Source organism: Gorilla gorilla, chromosome 7, assembly GCF_029281585.2.
Source record: "Gorilla gorilla gorilla isolate KB3781 chromosome 7, NHGRI_mGorGor1-v2.1_pri, whole genome shotgun sequence".
NCBI lineage: Eukaryota > Metazoa > Chordata > Mammalia > Primates > Hominidae > Gorilla > Gorilla gorilla.
In genome coordinates this window covers 52,638,189-52,655,895 of record NC_073231.2, presented here as the reverse complement: position 1 = coordinate 52,655,895, position 17,707 = coordinate 52,638,189, and the positions used below count along the sequence as shown (strand labels likewise).

The window sequence follows — 17,707 nt, the reverse complement described above, 5'->3', positions numbered from 1 at the left end:
TAGCTCAAACTGCAGTCCCTTTTACTTCCCTGGAGGTTGGGGGATGGGGCTGAAAGTCCCAAACCTCTAATCACATGGTTGGTTTCCCTGGCAACCAGCTCCCATCCTAAGGCTATCCAGAAGCCCCCATCACCTGTCATCTCATTAGCATACAAAAAGACACATCACTTTGGAGAGTCAAGGATTTTAGGAGCTGTTTGCCAGAAAATGGGATGAAGACCAAATATATATGTTTCTACTATAAGAATATCATAGTGGATATCTTTAGATTGAGTGAAATGAGTAACTGACTTTCCATTGTCCCATACAATGAACAGAAGAATCTTTGGAGTGATCAATACTTAAAAATACAATGTGTTTACCAGAAGCCATGTATAATAACTATAAGTTATACTGTATATTCAAGGGCACAAAATTCTTGGTAAGTAGTCACCATAAAAATTATCCATTCTTAAGAAATCATTATTTGCAATCCTGCTATTATAGAAATGAGACTGGGTGACCATGCTGATTTTGCATCTTTCCACTAGTTGGTTTAGAATACCTAATTTGGGGATAGTTGGTTGAATCTTTGAATTGGCGATAATTCTACTTTACCATTTCATCTAACTTTTTTCTTATTAAGATCCTTTCCTAGAAAGAACCAAGCTACCAATAGCTGGGTCCATGGTGAGTTATTCACACTGTAATTAAATGCTGTCTATACAAGTTGCATTTGAAGGAAAAAAACAAATTCTTTTTCACACACAAAAAAAGAGGCCAAGATAGTGGCAAGTCCTTTGGTATGCCATACTTTTTCTTGAGAAACTATGCAGTGTGGTTTCACCCTTGGAGAGTCCCTTACTTTTTGCTATTTCTCAGCTGGTGCCCATCCTCTCACTTCTTCCACAATTCCTTAACTCAAGGCTAAGGCTTTAAGCCTTTCTCACAGGGACCAACTGATTTCACACCACCTCTGTCTGAATATTTCCAGCTTTCCCTCAGGCTGGACTGCTCTCTGGGCATGCTGAGCTCGGCTCAGAAAATGCCCCCATTCTGAGGGCTCTTCAAACCACATTTGATCAACTTTATTTGATCAACTCTGTGTTTGAATTTTTACTGTTGCCTTATTTTAAAGGAAGCCTGACTGTACTCTCCAGGACTATTCTGTTTCTGTGGTACTTGGAATTTGTATGGGCATCTGAGTAGGGGAACCAAGTACAGAAATTGCAAGCAAACTTTCTTCTTATTGAATCACGGCATCTAAAGAGATAGAAAAAGAGTTAAAGGAAGAATACGACCAACAAAGTTCTGAAAGATACACTGGAAGTTCTTTGGTTTGTAAAAATTAGTCAAAAACTAGAGAGGATGTTAGGCTCAAAATGAATGAGGAGTTAGCTACAATTTCAGAAGACTTCCTGTCTATTCCTTAGAGGATAAAGCAGCAATGACAAAAAGGCAAGGGTCGCTTCTCTAAATTTGGTAAAAGGTAATGGCTAATAAAAGTGTTGACCAGCTGGTGCCCATTCTAGGCCAGCCAGGAAATGGCAGTTTTGCCTCAGAGATCTCCTCCCCCAAGCAGAATGCCTGTCCAGTCACTTTTAGGAGCCTATATAAATAAAATATCTGAGGCCAACTTTGGATAATAGTGCAAGTGATACCCAAAACACATTGAACAGGGAGAAATCAGCAGGAGGGTGGGAATATCGTCCTTAAGCACATACAGGTGGCAGCTGTGGGATCCCCACATTCCTCCGAAAGCCCTAAGGGCAAATGGTTCCTGTTTTTCACTACTTGTCATTGATGAAATTTAGTGTGATAAAACTGCCTGCAGGTGTCAGCAATTCGATTCCTAGTTTGTTAGTTTCCTGCCCCCCCATTCCTTCCTCGCTCTCTCTCATCCCTTCCTCCTCCTCTTCCCTCCTTTTTCCTTTGAAAATCTTCACTGAACATGCCAAACGCTATTTGGGGACTGTAAGAATATAGATAAGAAGATACAGCATCTTACTCTCAACTTGCTTATTTCCTGAAAGGTAGGACATCCACATACAACTGTAATACCGAGACGCACGTGGTTAGTGTTACAAACTACAGAGTGGCACGGGCTCTCAGAGGAGGGCGCGGTCACGGCTGATTGGTGGGATCTGGGAACTCGCGCTGGAGGAGGTAAGAGTTTGAACTGGTTTGAGAAAGGTGGGCAGATGTGGAGGAACATGCACAGAATAGACAAAGGACAGAGAACGAAAGCTGTAGGTGATTTTGAGAGGTTTCACAGTGATAAGCAAACGGAAATTGAACACAGCCTGGACCAGAGCAGCAGGAACCAAGGGCGAGTGACTGTTCCATCGACCCACAGGCTCCAGCCATGTCACCCTGCTGCTTGTCCTCAACAGTGGTTCTCAAAGTTTAGCTTCTTGCCGGGCGCGGTGGCTCACGCCTGTAATCCCATCACTTTGGGAGGCCGAGGCGGGCGGATCATGAGGTCAAGAGATCGAGACCATCCTGGCTAACACGGTGAAACCCCGTCTCTACTAAAAATACAAAAAATTAGCCAGGCGTGGTGGCGGGCACCTGTAGTCCCAGCTACTCGGGAGGCTGAGGCAGGAGAATGGCTTGAACCCGGGAGGTGGAGCTTGCAGTGAGCCGAGATTGCACCACTGCACTCCAGCCTGGGCTACAGAGCAAGACTCCATCTCAAAAAAAAAAAAAAAAAAAAAAAAAAAAAAAAAAAAAAAATTAGCGTCTATCACCTGGAGGGCTTGTTAAGCCTGACTGCTGGGCCCCACCCCCAGAACTCCTGATGTGGGAGGGGGAGGTGGCCTGATAATTTTTAGTTTCTCACAAGCGCCCAGGTGGTGCTGATGTTGCTGGTCTGAGACCCGCTGTCCAGGGACATGCCACACGGGCTTCCACCTCACCTCCTGTTTCCCATGCGTGGAAGTTTCTACCCTCAGAGCTTCACATAATCAGGAGTCTCACTTTATTCTTCTCGTCTCCTCTCCTGACACTCTATCACCTTTCTACATTTTATCTCCGCTCAGAGTCCTTATCAGAACTCACTACTATGGCATATTAATTTTCTGTCATTTCATTAGAATGCAAAGTTCACAAGATACTTTGTTTTATTCACTAGGACTTAAAGAAGTGCTGTATTCCTAGAACCTACAGGGCTATATCCCTGGGCCTTAAAATGGGCACATAGTAGGCACTCAATGAATAGTGCTGACTGAATATACAAGGTATTGCCTTGGAAATGAGGGGGGGCGGTGGGGGCGGGATCAGGAACCTGTAGAGTTTGTGGTAGGAAGGATGGAAGCTGAGATAACTCGGGTCAAATGCTGTATCGTCTTTTTTTTTTTTTTTTTTTTTTTGAGACAGGCTGTTGCCCAGGCTGGAGTGCAGTGGCGCCCTCTGTCACACAGGTTGGAGCGCAGTGGTGCCCTCTGTCACACAGGCTGGAGCGCAGTGGTGCAATCATGGCTCACTGCAGCTTCATTCTCCTGGGCTCAAGTGATCCTCCTGCCTTAGCGTCCCTAGTAGTGGAAGTACAGGCATGCGCCACCACACCTAGCAAACTTAATTTTTTTTTTTTGTAAATTCAGGGTTTTCTCATGTTGGCCATGCTGGGTCTCCAACTCCTGGGCTCAAGTGATCCTCCCATCTTGGCCTCTCAAAGTACTGAGATTACAAGTGTGAGCCACCAGCCTCTCTCTTATCAAGAAAGATACATTTATTTGCTTTTATATAAAAGGTGTGGTGTCAGGCATTGGGGCGGGGCGGGGGAAGAGAGGGTACAGGTGTGTGTGTGGGTGCTTGAAGTAATTGGAGAGTTTTTAGAATAGTAGTGTGGAAGGTGCATGACCTCAGCAAACCAGGGCCCCATGGAAAAAAAAAAGAAAAGAAAACCCTTATTTTAGGCAGAGAAAAACAAAGCAGACTAAATTTCTCTCCAAAACATTGAAGTAATTTTTCTGTCAGATATTACATTAAGATGTAAGATATTACATTAAGATGTAAGATATTACATTAAGAAGATTTCTGTCAGATATTACATTAAAATGACTTACATTTTCCTCTGCTTCCACAAAGAGTTCTGAAAACTTAGGGAGAACTGGACTCCCCCATATGTATCCTTTTTTCTGCCCTGTAAGTCGAGGGCTTAGAATATTTTTTTTCTGCAGCAAATTTCTAACTGCTGCAAATACTTTGCTATACAGGCTCATCCCAAATGCCTCCAACCTTCATTATGTTTAGCAGTTTTGCTGCCAAATATATTGCTATCACATCATCAGACATCCCATCACATCATCCCATCATCCCAAACATGATGGAGAGATTATAATAAGACCCCAATCATCTCATTATAAATCTTGTGTTTTCATTACAGTCACACAATCAGAAAAAGGAACCTAGTTGACATGTTGGTGATTCATGAATTAGTCTGGTAAGATAAAGACATTCTTAAAGGGAGATAGGGGAAATGAAAATATGACCAATGAGGTCACATGTGCAAATGGTTCCAGCTTCTGTAAGTGCAAACATAGACCAGGGTCCTCATCTAGTGATAAAGAGTGTGGTACCCTAGAACTTTCATCTTTTATCAGCTGCTAAGATTGAAATGCTATAAAAATACATGACATGTGTGTTAAGAAAACAAAGGTAGAAAAAAGCAGGAAGAGTGTGTTGACCTAATACACTTGCATTTTCATTTGGTTTTAAATACTTGTTCATTTTTTTAAATCTCTCGCTCTTTTTCAGTTTAGACTGTGGATTAAAACATAAGCCCTCAGGAGACACAGACTGTCATTTCCTCTGCAAGACACTGCCTGGCACAGCTACTTTGAAGATTCTTAACCATCCTTGGGGATAAGAAATGACAGTCAGGATGTGATAATTGCTACTCTCCTGGTATTGGGTCAGTAAGTGTTTGTGGAATGAGGAAGGATGAGAGAACTGGGAAGATGGATGAGGAGATGGCACCTCCAGTTTTCCGATAACTTAATGAGGAAGAGAATAGATTTGGCTAAGAAGACACTAAGATGCTTTCGGTCTTTTACTTAATTCCTTAGGAAGATAGCAGGTAATGAAAAAAATTGTCAATTTTGTGACAGGATGTGTCTACATGAGAGACTTTCCCACGAATAGCATAACTTACCTAATATAATACCTTGTATTATATTCTGATTTACAAAGTACTGTATCATCTTATTAAATGTTAGAGAAATACAAATTAGTGGCAGTCTTTTTTTTTTTTTCTTTCTTCCATTGCTATTACATTTCTGCCCTCTTTCCTTTTAGAGCTCCATAAGTTGCTCTTCCTTTCTCAGTGATGGCAGAGGGAACTTTCTCTTAAAAATGGAATCAACTAAGTTCTTGGCTTAAAGTTGTTCATGAGCATGCTGTTACCTTTGGGAGAAATCAGAAGCATATGTTACCGGACCTCACCTACCTCTGCAGCCTTCCCTCCCCTCTCCCTCCAGGGGCACATTGCAGGTAACATTCTTCAGAAATGATTCTGGAGAAAACCTGTGGAGCTGGGTTTATGGTTCCTTTATGGACCCATCATCCATACCATCAGCTGGCCCCTCAGTGATGCTGGTGATCCTTCTGAAGGTCCCAAGTCATCTCCCCTCTCTCTTCATAGGACCAGGACCCACCTCCTACTTTGCAGAGAAGAGAGGCCGACCAGCTTTCAGTCTCTGTGGAGACCTGACTCCATCTCACTTTCCTGTGGTCTCTCCTTTATCACTGGTCTCTCCCTTTCCTTATTTCTACCACCTGGTGTAAAATATGAGCATATCTTTCCTATCTTAAGGAGTAAAAGCAAAATGGCAAAACACTCCTTTAACTCTATCAGCTCCCCACACTGCCCTCACCCCCACTTCATGGACAAGCTTCTTGAAATTATGGTCTCTTTTCACTGCTAATTTTCTGACATCCCAATTCCCTTCTCAACCTACCTGCTCTAGTTTCCATTCACCACTCCACCAAAAGCACCTTTGATGATATCATGAATGATGTCCTGAATGGCCTACCCAGTGGATACGACTTTGCAGCACTTGACATGATTAACCTCTCCCTTCTTGGATCCCTTATTTTCCTTTAACTGACATCTCCTGTGTTTCTTACTCTGTTTCTAGACCTTTCTGCTACTTTCTTCTCTGCCTTTCCCCTTCTGCTCTATTGAGTCTTTGGCCCTCTTTTCATGTAATGGGTTCTTCCAGGGTACTCCATCCTATACCAAAGGTTTCAAGAAATTCTATTGACACATCAGTTTCTGGAATCTATTTCATAGCCTAGAGGTCTCTCTTGAGCTTCAGATCCATCTATCCAACTGGGCACTTTATAGGCAGCTCAAACAATACATATCCAAAAAAGTGCTTATCTTCTCTGCAAAGGGCAGTCTACTTACCCGATTCTGAGATTCAATTTACACTATTCCCTCTGTGAAATAGTGGAAAAATTGTGAAAATTCTACCTCCTAAATATTTAGTTGGTTCCCTCTTTTTTCTTCCGATGTCACTGCCATTAACCAGGCCCTACCTTGTATTACTAAGGTCACCATAACATCCCAGTCATCTTGACACCAGTCTTCAGCCCTCCAATCTTCCCTTTTCAATGATGGCAGAGAGAACTTTCTTTTAAAAATTGAATCAACTAAATTCCCTGCTTAAAGTTGTTCATGAGCATGCTGTTGCCTTTGGGAGAAATCAGAACCATGTGTTATGGGACCTCACCTACCTCTGCAGCCTTCCCTCCCGCCTCCTGACTCCCTCAGAGAAAGATGCCTTCTGTTATAGCCATACTCAATTGCCCTGATTTTCTAGACTTGACCAAGCTCTCTCACCTGTAGTTCTTTGCACCAATATATTCCCTGTGTCTGGAAAGCCTTAACCTAATTTCTAGTTGTTCTTGATGACTGAGATCAGGACAATGTCCTTTCAATACCAGCCATTTAAAAGAAAAAGTCAAAATATCTTGCATATTTAATAAACCACTCAAATGTGTTTTTTTTTCCCGCTTTGCAATCGTCACATCTAAGATGACTTCTCTGGCCTTCTGTCCATTCTTCAGTCTGGGTTAGGTGAACCTCTCCTGCACTCACTTGATATCTGATATCAAGAGTTTTCTCTGGAGGCACAAGGATCCCAGGGTTGGAACTGCTTGTTTACCTGCCTGAGTTACTCATTATGCTGTGCACATGGGCTGCTCTTTCATCTCTGTAGTCCTAGACTAGCAGCGGGCCAGACACCCTGCAAATATTTATAGACATGAAATGAAATCCTCCCTTGTTAAACAATTCTCAGCCTTGCCAAATCACTTTACTTCATCCCCAATGACTCTAGAGAATAGGAAAGGGTAAGAAGATTTCTGGAGTCACCAAAAGTGGTGTTGTCAACTATAAAGAATGCTGTGAACTCAGGTGGCCTGGGTTTTAGTCTTAACTCTAGTGCTAGCTCTGCCAATCCTTTTACCTTTATGGAGTTCTGCTTCCTCCTATATTATAAAAAGGGATTGGGCTATGATATATTTTTTGTCCCTTCTGGTCCCAACATTCTATGACTTTAAAAAATGTCATTTATAGAAGAAAAAATGCACACTTTTAATTAGCTGGAAGTCCAAAATTCTAAACATCCATTTGGAGATATTGTTATTTCAAAAAAAAGTGAAAGGGAGAATGGGCTGGTAGTCATTGGATATCAGAGTAACCACTCAGAGAGAGACTGCTGTAGTTATCTCTAACATGTTCTCCCAGATCCGGCCCCCTGGCTAAAGGCTATATTTCACAGCCTCCCTTGCAGCTAGGACTGTCTAGCTGATTCTGGCCTGCAGGAAGTGATGTTTGAAGTTCTGGTCTGTGGTATTAGTCACTTCAGGAGAGTGACTTTTCTTTCCACTTTCCTGCTGGCTGGACTGTGAGAAATGGAAGACTCCTCCTTTGGAAGTTGAATGTTGAGCATGGCAGAGCTACAAGACAAAAGCAGCCTGGTTCTCTGTTACCACTAACCAGCCATAGCTGTTCTGGAGTTTTACATGAGAGAGAAATGGATTTGTTTAAGCTATGGAGGTTTAGGATTCTTTGTCATAGCAAAACTAAGAAACAAACAAAAAAATACAGAACAAAACAAAACAACCCAATAGTATCCTTACTAACACTGATACTAAAATGTTTTACTATTTTCAAAGTACACTGGAAAAAAAAAGAACAAAGGCTATAATTATGTTGAAGAGAAACACTTAGAAGTTTGCTTCAACCTTTCATAAAATAATCTTTTAGGAAATTTACGACACTACCTGGAACAAGATCCTAAAGCTTTGTATTACGCATTCCACTGTACCATAAAGAAGGTAATGCCTAGAGGCTGATCGAGAAGCCATTAATTTAGCAAAGCAAATTATAATCCAATAAACCAGTTATCTACTGATTGATCATAATGAAAACTCTAAAACAAGTCACCAAAAACGTTTCTATTTTCTGTTCAGTCATTCCATTTACAAAGACAAAAAGATAATGCTTTTGTAGCTTGCACAATATAGGCTGTGAAGTTATAAAACATTAACATCCTTTGCTGCTTTTCAGAGGTTGAAAGTGATTATGCTTAATGGTATTACCCAGAAAGTACCTTGGTGCTATAAAATAAAGGGTCCATTATCAGATTGGGCTTCAAGGAGAGTGGCGCCCAGAAGCATTTGAAACAATCCTCCTTCTACTAGCTCAGTGGGCAGAGGAAGTGCTGACCCCCATACAGTCTGCCTGTGAGTTTGGTTCAGAGGGGTAGAGGACTGCAGCATTGCATGTCTTTAACAAGCAAAGCAGGAGGCCCCAACACACAGAACATACTGCAAGGAAGAAAGCTTTGGGTATAATGAGCTGATAAACAATCAGCACTTAGGGGCTGTACTTTGAGCTAGGGCATAAGGAAAACTAAAAGTATTCTACCATTAACAAGGGGCAAGAGCTAGAAGGAAGTTCCAGAAGGCACTGGAGAACTATTCCATTAACTACACACTAACTTGTGGGGAAATGTTCTTAACCAATCTTAGAACCAAGGACATGTCCTTTATAGTTCCTAACGCCCCCAAATGTAGAGCACATATTTCAACCTGTCACTGATGAGCTGACATGGCCCTTTTCTGCTTTAGGCTCTTACTATGAATGGCGCCTGCTTGCTTTGTTTATTCAAGGTGTGCAATGCTGAATGAAGCTCTCTACTTCTCTGATCTGACTAGATCTGGTTTCAGGGTGTAGGATAAGTGAAAAAGAGGCAGGAAAACAAGACTTTGATGATAGAGGCCTTGAAAGTCATGCAGAGGATTCTGCCTTTGATGTAGTCGACAACAGGGAGCCAAAGTAGGTCTTTGAGCAAGGGAGTGATATGATAAAAAGCCTTATTTTAATAAGCTCATCAATAAGAGAAAGGACTAGAGAATGGCAGATCAGTTAGGAGAGAACTACATTAACCCAGACTGAGATTAAAACAAAAAGTTTTATATGTGGCTGGTGGTCATTACAAGGGAGAGGAGAGTACAAATGGGATACTTTTTACAGGAACAGAGGGAACTAGAGATGCATTTCTTCCTTAGGAGTGACACAAGAGGCATATTTGAAGATATGGAATAAAACTCATTAAGGATGCAAACATAGTGAAGAATATAAAAGGTCAAACCAACAATTTACCATCAAATCAGGACCCTTCTCAGTTGGGAAGGAGGCACTGCTGATGACTACACCAGAACAGCAGGTGCAAACTGGGACAGTCCCTGGCAACCCCAGGCCAGTCCTGGGAAAAGGGGGACTTTTGCCCATCATATCTGAAAAGAGCCTTGACTACCAGTGCAGAAGGCAATGCAGATTCACATGACTGGCTCTGATTTCTTGTGCTCTAGACCTAGGTTTCCAAAAGCTCAGAGAACATTCAAAGGAAGCCACCATCAGGACATAAAAGAACACAAAAACTGCTCCTGAGACAAAGATGGGGGAATAGCCAGAGTGGTAAGGTAGAAAAGAGTATTATGTCTCTGGGGTTGAAACTGCTCTACTGAGTCACTATTTCTCACAATCCTTTTGTCTTCAGTATGCCACATCCAATGTGTAGTCTCTTTGCTAATAGGATTTCAAGGACCAAACTACTTTTATTTTTTTCTTGAGACTGAGTCTTGCTCTGATGCCCAGATTGGAGTGCAATGGCATGATCTTGGCTCACTGCAACTGCTGCCTCCCAGGTTCAAGTGATTCTCCTGCCTCAGCCTCCTGAGTAGCGGGGACTATAGGTGCATGCTACCACGCCTGGCTAATTTTTGTATTTTTAGTAGAAACAGGGTTTTGCCATGTTAGCCAGGATGGTCTCGAACTCCTGACCTCAGGTGATCCGCCTGCCTCGACCTCCCAAAGTGCTGGGATTACAGATGTGAGCCACCGTGCCTGGCCCCAAACTACTTTTCAAAAAAAATCTTACTTCAAGTCTACTTCTGTGAATAGTCATATCCTGTTTCCATGGATGACTATTGGCTTGTGGACAAATAACCATAAGTGGGGCCATAAGCACAGCATGGGTGTGGCTAACCAGCACACACCAGCTGCGTGCATAGTGAGTGATACCCAGCCCTGCTCATACCTATGGTCATGGGAAAAAAGGGTATGCCATTCATCAAAGTGGCTTCCCTGAGACACAAAGAAGAAGGGGGAAGAAACTGTCCCAAGACGTGAGAGGCAACTTCAATAAATGCAGGGCTGTCATGAGAAAAAAGGAGTCCATGGAACTTTGCAAGCAGACCCAGTACAAGTAGATTAATACGAGCATATTACTTGGTTCCAGTCCCAAGAAGCAGCCATGATGGTGGGAAGCCAGTCCTCTCTGCACACTCAGCCTATGTGCAGCAGGGCTAGATGATCAGAATTGGCAAGGACATAGCAAAGATGTTCACCTCTCCTTCTTGGTTCATTGAGCTCTTCTGTCAGCCCTCAGGAATCTGTTCATCCCATACAGCAGGGGTCCCAAAACTCCTGGCCACAGACCGGTTCCAGTTGATGGCCTGTTAGAAACCGGGCCGCACAGCAGGAGGTGAGTGGCAGGCTAGCCAGCAAAGCTTCATCTGTATTTGCAGCTGCTACCCATTGCTTGCATTTCCGCCTGAGCTCTGCCTCCTGTCGATCATCAGTAGCATTAGATTCTCAATAGGAGCAAGAACCCTATTGTGAACTGCCCACGCGAGGGATCTAGGTTGCATGTTCCTTATAAAAATCTGATTTCTGATGATAGTCACTGTTTCCCATCATCCCCAGATGGGACTGACTAGTTGCAGGAAAACAAGCTCAGGGCTTCCACTGATTCTTTGTTATGGTGAGTCCTATAATTATTTCATTACATATTATAACGTAATAACAATAGAAACAAAGTGCACAATAAATGTAATGCACTTGAATCATTCTGAAACCACCCCCGCCACAACCGTAGAAAAATTGTCTTCCACAAAACCAGTCCCTGTTGCCAAAAAGGTTGGGGACCACTACCACACAGCACTTACACATTGCATAGTAATTTGATGTGTGGGCAATTTTCTCTACTGTACAGCAAGCTATCAGAGGGCATTCACTCTGTTGGTCAAGTTCTCAGCACACAATGGGCATCCAAATAATACTTGCATGAACAAAGGCACAAAATCACAGCTACTTTCTGTTCTACTTTTGTTTTGTGTGTGTGTGTGTGTGTGCGTGTGTGTGACAATAGAAAGTTCTTTCTTCTTCTGTTTTCTATCCCTTATGGGCCCTGCATGCTTTTCTAATAATGATTCATTATCGGTGACTCATCATCACCCTAGAGAAGGTGACCAAAATTAAACCTCCAATTTTACCTATATAATCTCTTTTCCTTTATTGTTCTGAAACTATCAGTTCCCCAAACAAGACTAAATCTTCCAGTTTTTCTTAAAAGCAATTCTTCTCTATGCCTGAATAAGTGGCAGAGTGAGAAGTACAGTGGTGGAGTCAGGCAGAGCTGGGTGAGAATCTCAAGTGTGTCCTTGAGCTAGTTAGCCCTGAACTTGGGCTATCTGGACTGTATTTCATTTAGCCTATTTGTAAAATGAGGATAAAAAATGCATAAGGTTGTTCTTAGAATTAATGTTTTTATAAATGTTTATATTAAGTCTTGGTAAGTATTTTACTATCCTGTTAAGTTCTTACTAAGTGCCAAGAACCATGCTATTCTTGAATCCTCCCAGCAACTTGGTGAGGAAGGTCTAATATTACCTCCATTGTCCAAGATAAGGAAACCTCAGTTTAAGAAGTTAAATAACTTGTCTAAGATAACAGAGCTACTAAATGTGGGAGAGCAAAAATTGAGACCCAGGCAGTTAAACTTCAGACTTATGCTACGCTGACACATGAAGAAGGCACTCAATAAGTAGTTTTCAAAAATCATGGCCATGTTAGTTCTACAATTTTGCCAGAATTTATTGTTACTGTCTGAGATCTCTCTTTTACCATTATTTTAAAAATCTACCCTAATTTTCTGTGATGCAGAAGATTTTTTTTTGGTTTCAATAACACAGTATAATAAATAATCAGGTCTGCTTTTGGGAAAACAGGGAGATGAGGGAGAAAAAGAGAAACACAGAATGATGTTTGCTTGTCTCACTTACTGACGGACATTTATTGATCCCTGAAATGTTTGGCTTGGCATTTGTAACCCCTGAAGCCCTTGACATAAAGTACCAATAAATATAATTGAAGTCGTTATTTTCCACTTTGCTTCATTCCTTTCCTATGCATTTAAAGATCTGTCTTGTAAGTGTTTAATATAGTTATCAAAAAAGGCACTAGCTTTTGTCATCAGATTTTTCTTGTAGTCTTTCTACACTTTTTTTTAAGTTTTTAATCTTTGTGGGTATATAGAAGTATATACATACTACTATATACCCAATATATATTTATGGGGTACCTGAGATGTTTTGACACAGGCATGCAATGTGAAATAAGCACATCGTAGAGAATGGGGTATCCATCCCCTTAAGCGTTTATTCTCTGTGTTACAACAATTCAGTTACACTGTTAGTCATTTCAAAATATACAATTAGATTATTATTGACTATGGTTACTCTGTTGTGCAAGCAAATAGGTCTTACTCTTTCTAACCTTTTTAAATGACCATTAATCATCCCTATTTCTCCCCCAATCTCCCACTACCCATCCCAAGGCAATTTTTTTTTCTGAGACACTTAACTTTACCATTTAATAAGCATCTATTACACACTTGGCACTATCCAATTGTTACTAGTTTATGTCTAAAGAGGACTGCCCTCATTAGCTACTCTCAGGAGGCATGCTGGTCTGCCCTGTGTGTTCCATTTTTTATTCATGCTCAGGGTCCTGTAAATGGTAATCACATATTATTAGATTCTACAAAGACCTACAAAAATATTTTTACATGAATGCAAGAATTAGGGCTGCCCCTTCATTAGTAGCAAAAAACAAATGAGAAAAATTATTAAGGAATAAAAATGAGGTGGCTCAGAATAACTTTGGATGGATGAAACCAGCCAAAAAAACTGCTAAATACTCTTCTACCATGTCTTCCCATCAGATTCTTGTTCACCGGAAGGCTAAACTTGCCGAAAGTAATCTTGGAGTAAACAAAGCAAAACTTTCCCAAAGCTGAGCAGCATTTCTGTCTTTCGCGATGAGAAAATGACATGTCTAATGAAGGTAGAATTCCCCATTTTTAACAGTGAATATGCTCAGAAATATTTTTGCTTTTAAAGAAGCTCTAGGCTTCTATTGCAATGGTTGAGTGAGACTCCCTTCTTTTCATTCTCTCATCTTTTTCTTCCCTCCTACTTTTAGACATCTGGTAATTTATACACTTGGGATTAACTTATGTAGCAACTGAAGAGAAAATAGCAATTATCATGTCCATTGCTGAAAACAGAGAAGGTAATGAAACTTTTTCCTGAAGGGTTCCAGTCGCTACAAATTCTATATGAAAAGGGTGCCACCACTGGCCTCATTTCCTCTTCAAAGTGGTGCTTAGGGAAGGGTGCACACCTGCTCAGCTGAAGCAGGCCTGGTAACTTTTCACGGAGGAGTGCCACACGCTGAAATAATTATGCACAGAGCCACAGCTGAGTGGAGGAGTGAGGTCTTAGGTCATACACGCGTGTCTAAATCTGTGATCTATGTTTATCATCTGACCTGACATCAGCCAGGAGAGTCAGAATTAAGTCCCCCACAACCCAAGCCTGCACCATCAGTCTTTAAACATGAGCTTCTTCTTTCCAGATCTCTAAAGGGGTCACAAATTATCGGAGGTAAAGTTGAGATCTTGTATGTCCAGGCCAAAAGGCAGCCCCGGGATGTTAACTCCTTTCTGTTCCTCCCAGAAATACTGGGGTGGAAAAATCCGTGATCATATTGCCATCTATAGCCCCTACCTCAGCCAGCACCTCCATCTCATCCTGCCTCCTCTAAAACTGAGGACATGTTTCGAAAATTTCCTCTGTAAGCACTGTATTCAGAGGAACCCTAAAGGCAGTGCCAAGATTCTTTGGGAGAGAAAGAGAAATACAATTCTCTTTTCCAGGGTCACACTCACAAATTCTCTTTTACACTATTTCTAAAAAGAACAACTTGGTTTTAAGACACTGTACACTACCTTGTCATGATCCAGATCTACATGAAAACTTTTCTCAGGTGGTGATTATTGAATGATAGTAGCCTATTTAAAAATATGTAAGACACTGAGTTTACTCCTCTGTAAAAAGGAATTGAACTAGAGGAACTATTTAAGGTTTTTCCATCTCTAAAGTGCAGGCAAGCCATAATTTCCAGATTCAAAGAACGACCCCCTGCATATGTGAGCAAATCACGTGCTGTCTATACCACAGCAAGCCTTCAGGATAATAAGAATGTGCATAGTAACACACAGCTTCCAGCCCTCTGCCTCCTGAAGAAAGGCATATAGAAAGCGTGCTTACCTACGGTGGGGGGACAAAACTGATTGTTTTACTCATATGTTTTTCCTTCAGAAAAACTATCCATAATTTTACAGTTGACTACTTTTATTCTGCTTATTTTGAGTTGAATCATTTGCATTGCTCAGATTTAAAAATCTAATAACCACTCTACAGACTAATAAGCACAGACAAAAAAAAATATCACACTCAGTTCTTAATCACTGATGAATTTCAACCCACCGCTCCTACATACAATTGTAAAGGAAAGGCTTAGTTTTCAGGTCATAAATCATGTAGGACAACAGCATCCCCAAGCATCAACCAAGGCAAACACTGCAAATACTGACCATGGCTACTCCAAAGACAGAATCCCATTCAACCCTGGGTCCACAGCTGAGGTTGGCACATGATAAAAAGTATAAAAAGCCAGGTTGGAGCCCACCACATTCTCTCAGTGAGCTAAAGCCAAGAGCAGAGAGCTGTGAGTACATTTTATATAGAGGACCGTGAAAGTGTGCAGATTCACTCAGAGACCCACAAATCAGAAAAAGTGAGGCACACTCCGGAGCAAACCAGCCCCCAGATCCAAATCAAAGCTGTGTAGGGCATGAATGTCGCTCCACTTACCCAGCATAGCGGTTGTTATAAAGGTGGCTGTGCCCCGGTTGCAGAATCTTCAAAAAGAGCCAGCAAAGAGGCAGGAAAGCAGCTGCCTGGCCCCTGCGCTTCCCGAGACACTTCATAGTGTTAAGAAGAGAGGAGTTGAAAGTTACTTAAGCAGCCACCCGAGGCTGGAGGTGGCTCACAACACCCCCTACACACCGCACAGGTTCTCCGGGAAGGGGGTGGGCGAGGAAGGTTGAGAGTGAGCAAAATGTGACACTTCTCTCCAGCTACAAGGGAAAAAAAAAGTTTAGGCAGCTGAGGAAGGGAAGTTGCTATTACGACTTGGTCTTGGGACAAGCAGCAGCAGCAGCAGCAGCAGCTGAGCCTGATCTTTAATCAGGCTCCCCTAGAAAGGGCTGGGCCTCCCTCGTGCTGACTCACGGCAGGGGTTCACTGGGTGCTGCTTCGTTTGGGTGACTCCTCTCTGCTTTTGGTTTGTTTGCTTTCCCAACTTGAGGCCTTTAGCTTTTCTGTGCAAGCTTTCTTTCTCTACCTTCTTCAGCATGAGGATCCTACCTAATTGCAAATGATTTGTCTGATGGGCTAAACAAGCAGACATGGATTGTTCCAAGCTTAATGTTTTTTTGATCTCCCATGACAGATTCCTAAACGGATTCCACCTAATGAAATGCACAGTGAACAATCATGATGAGAACGTGCACGGGGGTACCTATAGCACCCAGATCCGAACAGCTGGCTTCAGTTCCCTGCTCCTGACTTACAGGAGTGGTCAGTGGCTTTATTGGGCTTCAGGGAGATCTTGGTACTCATTCTGCATCAGCAGCACCCAGACCTGCTGCTGTTTCAGAGGTTCTCGTGGGGAATAGGAGGCCTTCGAGTGCTTTGCCACCTTGGCTGCACATTTGGAATCATTTAGAGAGCCAGACCTTGAAAATAGAAACTGTGGTGGCGGGATCAGTCGTTTAAAAAGCTCCTTAGGTGATTCCAATATTCAACCACCATGCTGGTCTGGAGCAGGGCTTCTCAGAGCTCCACATGCACAAAAGTCACCTGGGGATCTCATTAAACTGCAGCTCTGACGTAGTAGGTTGGAACAGGGGCCTAAGAGTTTTTATTTTTCTTTTTTGAGACAGAGTTTCGCTCTCGTTGCCCAGGCTGGATGGAGTGCCAAGTCCCCATCTCGGCTCACTGCAACCTCCGCCTCCCAGGTTCAAGCGATTCTCCTGCCTCAGCCTCCTGAGTAGCTCGGATTACAGGTGCCTGCCACCACGCCCAGCTAATTTTTGTATTTTTAGTAGAGACGAGGTTTCCCCATGTCGGTCAGGCTGGTCTTGAACTCCTGACCTCAGGCAATCTGCTCGTCTCGGCCTTGCGACGTGCTGGGATTACAGGCGTGAGCCACCACGCCTGGCCGAGTCTGCATTTCTAAAGAAGCTTCCAGGTGATGCTGATGCCACTGGCTCTTCAGCCACACTTGGAGTAGCAAGACTTCACTTTAGAATGAGGTCTGCTTTTTCTTCCAAGCAAACCTTGGAGAAAACCATTTCCTTCTCTTTTTTCCCATGTTGATGATGAAAGCTTTTTAAAATTATTATTTGCATCCACTTGCTCCTATTCCAATACGCCACAAAACCCATTACAGGGGATGTGCCTTGCCCAATTAAATAAGCATAGGCACCTAGGGTGCCTCCTGTTATCCTTCATGCCCAGTCCTGGTTGTGCTCTAAAAGAGAGAGTGAGCCACTATTTCTTCATCACACTCACAAAACTTTTCAGGCTTCCTGGAGAGTCATAGCCAAGAACTCCTGTACCCTCTAATACTATAGCCAGAGTCCCTGTTAGAAGAGAGAGCACCCAATCTTTCCCATCTTCTCTACCTGGGGAGTTGAACCAAAACTCCTTTGACAGATTCAATGTCAGGTTCATGAAACAGCTGAAATGGTTTTCATTTGAAATGATGCTCTGAATTTTTCTGCAACTTTCTCAGCATCAGTTTGGTTAATGCCTCCTCTGTGTCCCTCACAAGTCCTGGCATGTCCTCTACTGTAGGAATTACCACATCAAATTTCTTGTCTGGTTTCCTCATGAGGCTGCTTTCTCCTTGAATACAGAACTGTATCCTTTTGGTCTTCCTGTGCACTTCCTTATA

At 42.4% G+C, this 17,707-nt stretch overlaps 1 protein-coding gene across 1 annotated transcript in view; it reads right to left on the bottom strand.

Annotated features, from left to right (window-relative positions):
* The window catches only part of CPA6 (carboxypeptidase A6), a 320,694-nt gene extending 304,747 nt beyond the window's left edge, over nt 1–15,947 (bottom strand). The window contains exon 1 of the mRNA XM_004047127.5: nt 15,559–15,947. Within this exon, the coding sequence (XP_004047175.2) occupies nt 15,559–15,674 (116 nt within the window). The 5' untranslated portion in view covers nt 15,675–15,947. The remainder of the gene's footprint in view (nt 1–15,558) is intronic.
* Between the last annotated feature and the right edge of the window lie 1,760 nt (nt 15,948–17,707).